This window comes from Hipposideros armiger, unplaced genomic scaffold (assembly GCF_001890085.2).
Source record: "Hipposideros armiger isolate ML-2016 unplaced genomic scaffold, ASM189008v1 scaffold_126, whole genome shotgun sequence".
Taxonomy (NCBI): Eukaryota; Metazoa; Chordata; class Mammalia; order Chiroptera; family Hipposideridae; genus Hipposideros; species Hipposideros armiger.
Window position 1 is genome coordinate 3,699,376 of NW_017731476.1, and position 9,909 is coordinate 3,709,284.

Below are 9,909 nucleotides of genomic sequence, written 5' to 3' on the forward strand. Positions count from 1 at the left end.
CCGAGCTGCAGGACGCCCTGGACTACTGCGCCGAGCGACAGCGGCAGCTGGAGCGGAGCATGCGCGTCTCCCGGCGGCTGCTGCAGGCCTGGTACGCGAACTCAGGAATCACCCGGCCAGGCCTCTCTCGGGCCTTCAGAACCCCTGTCACAGTTCCCAGGCTTGGAGGCCAGGCCCAGCGCCCACTTCCGAGTTGCCGGTTTTCGGTGCTTCCCTTTTCCCTGCAGGCTGTTAGGCGGGGGATTTGCTACGAGGCCAGGCGGCCCCGTGAAGGTCTGTTGGGTCCGGGCCCTGCCTCCTGGCTGTACTAAAGCTGCCCTGTGTCTTCGCAGGGAACCAGATGAAACTCCAGTTCCAGAGCCAACCCCAGGGCCAGAAACCAATGAAGAGGCCCCCTCTCCAGGTAAACCTCAGCCACCTACCTACAGGTGCTGCCCCTGGCATGTCTTCTGGCATGCAGCAGTGAGGAACCCCTCCTGGGGGACAGCGGTGAAAGACCACTACATGTCTCTACTTTCGCAGTTTGCACACCCAGCCCCCAAGACCTCAGGGAGCTGGAGCTTCTGACCAAGGCACTGGAGAAAGCTGTACGAGTGCGAAAAGGCATCTCAAAGGCTGGAGAAAGAGACAAGGCTGGGTCCGTTGCCACTTCTGCTAACACAGCCTCTGCCCCATCCCGGGCCTCAGAAACAAAACCCTCCAGGGGCATCTGCCAGACCACGGTGCCTGCCAAGGGCCCCCCTGAGCGCAGACCCCCGTCAGTGGAGGATCGGACCTGTATGGGGAGAGGAGCCCGAGCTGCCAAGCCTGGACCAGGCCTCAGGGACCAACAAATGGCTCCATTGGCAGTGCCTCGGGCCCCAGAAGCTTTCACACTCAAGGAGAAGGGGTAGGTTTCTCTAAAGCTCACTGGAGGAACCACTGTCTACCTGATCAGACCCTGGCCAGCAGCTGGATTCTGGGATTTGTGGTGACAGGGAAGGCAGAGCGTTGAGCCGAATATGGGTTCTGGGGTGCCACTCCATGAGACCCATGCCCTGAATCTGACAGAATGGAATAGCTGCCTGTGAAGGTGCCAGGTTTAAAGAGCTAGAACCTGTCCTACTCTCCTCTCCGGCTGTCCAGTGCCCTATTCTCTTATCCACCGAGCCTGGGGGCTCCAAATGGTCTTTACTCATAGTACCCTCTCTTCTCTCTGCCAGGGCATACCTGGACTGGGCTGGCTCCTATGGTCACTTTGGAAGCTCTCTCTGGAGGGTGGAGGGGGGAGCCTCACTCCTGATTGGCCTCTGAGCAGGGAGCGGGGTCTGTAGCCCCAGAATGAGGCGATGCTGCTCTGAGCACCGGCTTCCCTGACAGGACCCTGCTGCGGCTGCCCATGGCATTCCGGAAGGCGGCTTCCCAGAATTCCCGGTGAGTCTGAGCCTTTTGGCTGGGTGGGGACAGAGGGGAGTCGAGGGGAGTGTGGAGAACAGGGAGGCCAAGGCTTCGCACCAGCTCGGCCCCATGTTGGTAAGACTTTTCCAGCAGTTTCCTCTGCTTTCTATGCTGGATGGAGAAACTCTACATTAAGAGAGTCTGCTCAGCTAAGACTGCAATAGTCACCTTAGACCCAGTGGGCTTTGAGGCCCCCAGCTCAGCTTACAACCTGTAAGACTTTGGGCAAAGCACTTGGTGTCTTTGAATCCCAATGTCTTCCATGTGGAGGTAATAGTACTAGCTTAGTAGAGGTATTTGCACTGTGCCTGGTACAGAGCCAGCACCCAAAGCTCTTACCAGCCATCACAGTTACCAGTCACTGCCTGGTCCTCTCCCTTTCTTCCTCAAATTCTTTCCTAGTGTTCCCCAGAGTGGGTCAGCTCTCTGGATAGCGTCCTCTCAGTTCCCCAAGGTCTCCCAAGGCCCCTCCTGGCACTCAGCAGAGCCACACACCCCAGGCTGGGGCCCTTGCCTATTTCCCAAGGTCCAGCCCAGCTGGCTGGAATAATGATCCCTCTCTGGTTCCTGGGGTGCCCATGTGTGTATCCTAGCCTGTGGGCCCAGCTCAGCGCTGTACAGACCAGTGACTCCATCGATGCCGCTACGGCCTCCAAAACCCAATTCCTCCAGAAAATGCAGACAACCGTATCCTTGCTGAGCTTGCTGTAGTGGGGAATGGTGGTACCTGGCTCTGAACCTGGTGAGTTAGAGAAGCAACTCCAGGAAGGCCCAAACGCCATCCTTGGGGGAGAGAAGGGGCCTGATCACAGTGGAGTTTCCTTGACCCATGTCCAGTCAGGCTGCCCCAGCTCCAGGCTCAGTGCTGTAGAGGTGGAGGCAGAGGTGGGGAGACTGTGGAAGGGCTGCTCACTGCTGAGACAGCGAATGGAGGCAGAGCTCGCAGCAGGTCAGTGGGCCCTGATACAGGTTTCAGGTTGGGGTGGGAAGGACTGCAGGATGGCATGGACCCAGCCTGCCCTCCCTCACTCTTTTGTAGACATCACGGACTGCATGCAGGAGTACCGCTGCCTGCTCACCCTCGAGGGGCTGCAGGCCATTGTGGGGCAGTGTCTCCAGAGGCTGCAGGAGCTTCGAGCAGGTGAGACCCCCACCCCCCACCCCCACCTGTGCTGAATTCTGGTGGGGAGTCAAGGTCCTCTAACCACAGGGTAGCGTTGGGATTTGAACAGCAGCCCAGGAGCAGAGACAGGCAGGCCCTTCCCTACATCATCCCATTGCATTCTGAGTTCCCAGTTGTCCTGTGGGACAAGTCGGGACAGCTCCCCCACCCCATTCCCTCTCCAGACATACAGAGCCCTACCACTCTTAAGTAGTTTGCGTAGTTATCCATTCATTGAAAAGGTGGCCTGTGAGGGGCGGCTGGTTAGCTCAGGTGGTTAGAGCTTAAGCTCATAACAGCGGGGTTGCCGGTTCAATTCCCACATGGGCCAAGGACCTGCGCCCTCCATAACTAGATTGAAGACAACTACTTGACTTGGAGCTGATGGGTCCTGGAAAAACACACTGTTCCCCAATAAAATTTCATTAAAAAAAAAAGAAAGAAAAGGTGGCCTGTGAGAATCAGAGCGGTATTGGCAGATGACTCACCTGTCCTTGCAAGAGATGGTTGTTTGTGGGCAATAGGGCTTCATCCAGGAGGCAAAGGGAGACTTTGTACCACCTTAGAGGAAAGCGGGGAGGAGGTGCCGGGCTGCCACTCCATGAGGCCATATCCCCCTGTCCTCTCAGTGGTGGTGGAACAGCAGCTGGAGCTGTGGCCTGAGAGGAGACTCCCCAGAACCTCATTGGCCTGTGGAGGAGGAGCAGACCCCATCTGGAGCCCCCAGCTGCTTCTCTACTCCAGCACCCAGGAGCTGCAGACCCTGGCAGCCCTCAGGCTTCGAGTGGGCATGCTGAACCAGCAGATCCACCTGGAAAAGGTATTTCCAAAGTAGGGGGTGGGGAGTAGATGACTGAGTGCCAGGGGAGTGTGGGCTGTGGGAAGACTCAAGGTCTGGAACCTCATGAAGGCTCAAGAGCCTGTCTGCGCTCCTCCCCAGAGGACCCTCCAGGATGATGGGAGCCTCTAGGCTTGGGCAGTTGCCAGCACTGGCCAGGCCCAGAGGCAGCAGGAGAGAGCTGGGAGCTTTTGGAGGAGGAACAGGCTGGAGCATGGTGCCTCCAAGCCTGCCTTAGAATTGCCACACTCCCTGGTTCCACCAGTGGAGGCCCTGGGATAACTGCCCCGTTCAACCTTGGCCTTGTACATCCCTCCAGGTCCTGATGGCTGAACTCCTCCCCCTGGTGAGCACACAGGAACCACTGGGGTTGTGCCGGGCTGTACACAGCCTGCTCTGCGAGGGAGGGGAGCGCTTTCTCACCATCCTGCGAGATGAACCTGCTGACTGAGTCCTTCCTGCAGCCAGCCCCACTCCCAGACCTCAGGACCCTGGAGAGGGCAAGCTGGTTCCGATCCCAAGACTGTTGGGGAGAGCACCCCTTCTCTGGTCGAAGTTAAGTGAACAGGGATTGAGGGGATTTTCACAGGTTTGGTGGGCCTGGGCCAAGATGCCTGTACTACCCTGGGAAACCCGGTTTCCTGGGTGGGGCAGGGACAGCCTCCTGGCTTTCCTGAGGGACTCGGGTCCTTCTCACATGCGTTAAACCTCGTCAGGGCTTGGCTCGGCCTTCCACAGCTTGAGGAGACCAGGGGCCTGTGAGGGGCCTTTCTTAGCTACTTGTATTTTCTCCCACTTCAGACTTAAAAGCCACTGTGTGACATTAAAACTACTTTAGAAAGTATATGTATTTAAATCATACCAAGGTGGGATTTGGTGGTGTTTGTTTTGTTTTGGATTTTTGCCTACCAAGAGTATATCATGTATTTACCAAGAACACACATATCCCGTCTGTACTGTAGGAAGGGGTCAAGGCCACTCAAGGTGGGCTGCACGGGGGACTCACCTTCAGCATTGGCTCAACTTAGCCCTCACCCCCACCCCCATCTAGGTGCCTAGATCTTTACTAGGCTCATTGAAAGACACAAAAGCCTCAGGCCTCAATCAGAGTATGCTGGCACTGTGTCCCCACCTCTTCCTTGGCCGTTGGTGTTGCTGGTTTGGGCCCCCCCAGCAGAGAACAGGCCCTTTATCCATCACCCCTCACCTACGTCCCTATCACTTCTTCTGAGGCTCCTACCTGCGCTGTTGAAGGAATCATTGCTTTAGAAGACAGGAAGGTGTAGATGTTAAGGTCATGGCTTCTGGGTTTACAACAGTCACAGATTTGGGTTTATACTGACTTGTCTGCTGCTATGGGACTTCAGCAAAATTCTAAGGACTCTGAGCCTCACTTCCCAGTGTTGACCCCACTGTCATTACTGGTGGTAGTTAGTGGTTCTTAGCCTTGGGGCTAGGGTAAAGGTGAATAAGATGATGAGAGATGCTTCACAGCGCTGGGCCCTGGTGAGGCCTAGGAGGCTGTGGCACTCTTTTTTTTTTCCCCCCCCACCCCCACCTCCGAGCCGTTCATTGTTCTCAGTCTAGTTGTGGAAGATGCTGCTTCACTGGCCCATGTTGGTATTATGATTATTGTGCTCTTCCCGGCTGAGGCAGTCAGTCACCAGCCATTGGAAAGCCACTCACAGAGGTTTATGGCAGCTCTCGCCAGCTGCCAGTCACTCATGCTGGCTGCCGGCCACTCACACTGACTGCTGGCCACTCACACTTGCTACTGACCTTGGCTCACAGTAGCTCACTGCAGCTCACGCCATCTGCCGGCCACTCACGGCAACCCAGCTCCAGGTTGAGCCGTTGTTCACAATCTTAGCTGTAGAGGGCACAGCTTACTGGCCCATGTGGGAATCGAACACCAGCCGTGCTGTTCAGAGCTCGTGCTCTTACCAACTGAGCTAACTGGCTGCCCCTGGCATTCTTTAAATGAACTTTTACTGAACATCTACAAGGACCGAGCACAATGCTCAGAGCTGGCGCACTGACCCTTAGTGTAGACAGTGACTACAAGACGGAATAACACAAGCCTCTGCCCTGAGGGACCTAGGCCCAGGAGGCAGGTAACTCCTGGAGGCCAGGTCTTCTGAGAGCCAGAGGAAGTGTCTCAGGTATGAGGGATGAACTAGGTGATATTGAAACAGCATCAGGGTGACTCCAGGTTCCCTACAGGAGGCCCTACCTGTAAAGGGCCCCACAGTCCAGCAGGCTAGAAACCTTGGACATGGAATCCTGGGTCTTGAGGACTGCTGGGGACCAGATGGCAAAATAGAAAAGGAAAAACCAGGGACCTCATCACAGTGAGGGGCCTTCAGGGAGTGCAACAGCTTTGTCCACTGCCTAGGACAGGAATTGCAGAGGGGACAGATACCCTCCCACACACACACCCCAGCGCCTGGCTGCTGCATTGCTGCTGCCTCCAGAGCTTCTTTCTGCCCAGGTGCTCTCAGATATTGAGGAACCCCTAATACTCAGGGTGAATCTCACCACCACTCTGTTACCGGCCACCCCAAATTTCCATAGCAGGTGGCCACCAGAATTATTTCATCCACTGATTCACTTGGTTTATTGTGCACCTTCCCTACTGCACCTTTGCCTCACAAGGGCAAGGGTGCTGTCCAGTTGGATCCCTAGTCAGGCCCAGATGGGTGCCAAAAGACCCACCTATTCCAGGCCAGTCCTAGGCACTGGTGGTGTCCCACGAGTCGCTGGGGGTCTGGGCCTTCTTGGGCAGGGATAGCATGAGCCGGGTGGTCTGGGTAGACCCCAACACAAGGCGCTCAGAGCAGGAGAGGGAGATCCCTTCCACATTAGCGCCTGCCCACCCCATTCTACAGCCAACTCCTCCCTTCCACAGCACCCCCAGCCAATCTGCTCTGACGACACAGGAGAGTGAGTGAGAGAGAGAGAGAGAGAGAGAGAGTGAGTGTGTGTGTGTGTGTGTGTGTGTGTGTTCTGCACCGGCGCCCACATCAACCCAAGTCCCCGCCCGCGAAGCCCTGAGCCATATGCGCGATGCTCTTGGCTCTGGCGGCGTGAGGGGCTGGTAGTCGTGCTGCGTCATGCCCCTCAGCACTGTGGCCTTGGCGGGCGCCACCGCCCCAGCCATCAACTTTTCGCTGCGCAGACCACGCCTGGACCTGTTCCGGAGCGCATCGCTGGCCGCGTTCGACGCGGGCCTCGGGCTCCTTGCCGCCACGTTCCTGTGCTGGCCCGCTCGGTAGCGGTAGCGACGGTGGCGATGGGCCGGGCGTGGGGGGGGTGGGCGCCAGGGCCCTTTCCCCAACGATGTCGCAGCAAATCGGGCTCCTCCTTCCTCTGGACCTCGCCCGGCCGGCCGGCGGGCTCAGTGCGCACACGTCGCGGAAGCCCCCCTCCCCAAACCGTTCCTTTCCGAACCCTTGGGAGGCCCCGGGCGGAGGAGGGGTCTACGAGACTATTTCTCTCCCCTCCTCCGATAGGCTCTCCCCTTCTCGCACCCCTCTTCCGCCCAATGTTGCTTTTCAGCGTTTCGCTTGGCTCACAGAGCTGGTCAAGACCGCAGAGCGGGCCTGGCTGAGCTCGGGGCGGGCAGGAGTCTGCATGGCATGGGGGCCTTCTGGGTGTGCATGGCGGCGGCGAGCCGTGGACTTCGCGTGGGCACCCTTCTCGGAGCGAGGAGCAGCGTGCTGTGCCCCTGTCCCCCAGCCGTCTGTTTTCCCCATTGGATTGGAAGCTCCTCGAAGCATAATAGGCGCTCAATAAATAAATGTTTGTGCGATAGGTGAACGAGTGGTGGCTTGAAAGTGTCTTGCGGGGACAGTAGGTCCTGGATTACGCCGGGAGTGTTTGATCAGTCAGCCTTTTAAGGGAAAGACCCCAGCCTCCTGAAACCTCCAACTGTTAGACCCCCTGAGTCCCTTCCCCAGATAGGGACTCCGCAGGCTTCCAAGCCAGCAGCTATACACCAGAGTGGGGGGTAGGGGTGGGAAACCGTGCAGGGGCCTGAGTAGTTATAGATGGGGGCAGGGAGGTGGAGCCTCTTCTAAGGTACCAGGAGGGGGCAGGGCCATCCAAGAGGTGGGAGGTGTGAGAGGCCCCAGTCAGGGGCTGGGGACAGGTGGCCAAGCCCACTTAGGGCAATGAGCCTGGGCTGGGGGCTATGTGGAAGGCCCCCCCTAACTCCCATCACACCATCTGCCAGGGCTGCCCTGCGGGCCAGAAGAGAATGTGTATAGAAGGCCACTCCAGGGAAGAGGCCAGGCAGCCTGCCTGCAGCCTCCTCCCTGGGGAGCTGGTGGTACAACCCACAGGCCCAAGGCTGACCCCCATGAACACCCGGCAGCAGGCTGAGCCCCAGGGGCCTCCTTCCACCCACACCAGAAGCCACCAGATGTTCTGCAGACCCTAGCCCCAACTTACAAAGAGGCTGGGCTGCAGACAAAGCCTCCAGGCCGACAGGGGAGAGAGGCTGCTCCCCATGCTCCCTGCTTCCTCCCTACTGGCAAAAGTCCTGAAGTCCTGACAGCCAGGGTTTCTTTGGAGGCTTGTCTCAGGCCCTGTGGAACCCCTGTGTTGGGCCTAGGCATTTTTCCACACTGTGTCCAGCTGGTCACCTCCTTGCTTCTAATGGTTCCAGAAGGATCTATCACAGCATCCACTCTCCCATCAGGATTCTTCCCATCCCAGGTAGTGTTTGATAGGCTGTAATCAGAAAGGCCTTAAAGAGGGTGGTTGGGAAGGTGCTGTTTCTGAACTTGACCCATCCCGGAGCAGAGTGTGTGCCCCGCCAGCACCCTCATTCATGCACGGTGCACAGCTGTTTGTTGTAAGGGGCACTTTTTCTTTATTGGGAAGTTGAAGGACCGGCCTGTGGCACCTGCTCTGTGTGTGTGTGTGTGTGTGGTGGGGGGACCCACAGCCTTCCTGCTGCTGCCAGAGGTGAAGGGAGAGGCCAACAGCCCCTGTGGCCCTCCTGACTCAGTCCTCCCAAAGTCTCCCAGCATCTCATCAGTACCCCCCCACCCAACCCACACACACACCTGCATTTGTGCCAATCAGGCCTAGGAAAGGGCTGACCAGAGGATGTGCGTTATTCCAAGTGACCCCTCACCCTGTCTTCCTGCTTCTCCAAGGTCAAGCCCTCCTGCTCCCTCTTCTCCTTCAGTTTCCCCTGGGAGGTTTCAGTGTCCTGCCCCTCCTCTCCTAAACAGCACAAGGATTCTGCTGCTTTTCTCTGCACCTTTCCAACCACCCTCTTCAAGGCCCTTCTGGTCACTATCTTCTTGTGGATCCTTGCAGCATCTCAGACGCAGCAGAGAGTGGCAGCTCCACTTACACAGATATACACACACGTGGCATGGGCCTGGTTTGGAGTAAGCCTTCCTTGCTGAAACTTCAGGCCTCAAAGCTGTCCCAGGTGGGACATGTTCCCGTGTACCCTGCTCCCTTTGCATGAGGTCAACCCTTGCTGGGATGCTTGCCTGCCTCCCATCAAGGGCCTCAAGGTGGTTGGGAAAGGGTCTCTGTCCAGAGTGATTCCTGGCCCCTCTTGGCTGGGGCCACTTTCAGCTGCAGCTGCCCATCTCCAGCAAGTATTCAGGCTACCCAGCTGGGCTTGTGTCTCTGTTTCCCTGCTCAAACCTGCTGGTGTGTGGATCAGGCTGAGGTTCTGACACTGAGCAGTCTGTCACCAGGCCATCCCCATGGATCAACCCCCACTCCCTACCTCTTCACAGGTGACCAAGCCCCTGAAGCCCAATGGTCCCTGCCACCTAGTGTACTGTGCTCCCCAACATACACACTCACAGCTTCCACTTTCTCTGCGCCAGCTTGGAGGGCTGGGTCCATCATAGTGCTGCAACTAGACACTCAGAGACCCTGGGACAAGTACTTGGGGGTACCAGTTTCATCCCTTAGGTGAGCTCAGGCCAGTTCCAGGGGTGCAGCACTTCCTGAACATAAGGCAGAAGGGACTCAAGTCTGCTCATCAATTTCCCCCCTCCCCCTTCCCCCCACAGTTCCACAAGGTTGAATAACAGGCATGTGACCAAAGAGGAAACTGAGGCTTAGGCAGGTTAAGTACCTGAACCACATGGCTGGAAATTGGAGCAGCTTGGATTCAAAATCAGACCTGATCCCAATCCTGGGTTCTTTTTACTAGAGCAGATGGCTGCCTTGGGGACACCCTACAACCACCAACACGGTTGTGGCTCCCCATTCCTGAATATGCCCTGTACGGACATCAGGGAGCATCCGGGCTCCAGCCTTCAGACCCAGGGCTCGCCTGCCTGATGGACCTGAGGGAGGAGGCCGCCAGACCCCCGCCCAGAACGTGGCACAGCCCCAGGAGTAGTCAAGGCCTGGCTGCGGGCCGGGGACCCTGCTGGGTGGTCCCCCACGGGCTGCGTGGCTGAGCCGCCCCCTCCAGACCCCTCCCGCC

The 9,909-nt window shown here is 57.6% G+C and overlaps 1 protein-coding gene across 1 annotated transcript in view; it reads left to right on the plus strand.

The window, feature by feature from the left end:
- The window catches only part of TEDC2 (tubulin epsilon and delta complex 2), a 4,569-nt gene extending 271 nt beyond the window's left edge, over window positions 1-4,298 (plus strand). The window contains exons 2-10 of the mRNA XM_019648455.1: window positions 6-91; window positions 333-403; window positions 523-889; window positions 1,360-1,413; window positions 2,031-2,124; window positions 2,275-2,386; window positions 2,477-2,578; window positions 3,229-3,419; window positions 3,757-4,298. Coding sequence (XP_019504000.1) covers window positions 6-91; window positions 333-403; window positions 523-889; window positions 1,360-1,413; window positions 2,031-2,124; window positions 2,275-2,386; window positions 2,477-2,578; window positions 3,229-3,419; window positions 3,757-3,888 — 1,209 coding nt within the window. The 3' untranslated portion in view covers window positions 3,889-4,298. The remainder of the gene's footprint in view (window positions 1-5; window positions 92-332; window positions 404-522; window positions 890-1,359; window positions 1,414-2,030; window positions 2,125-2,274; window positions 2,387-2,476; window positions 2,579-3,228; window positions 3,420-3,756) is intronic.
- Window positions 4,299-9,909: the final 5,611 nt, after the last annotated feature.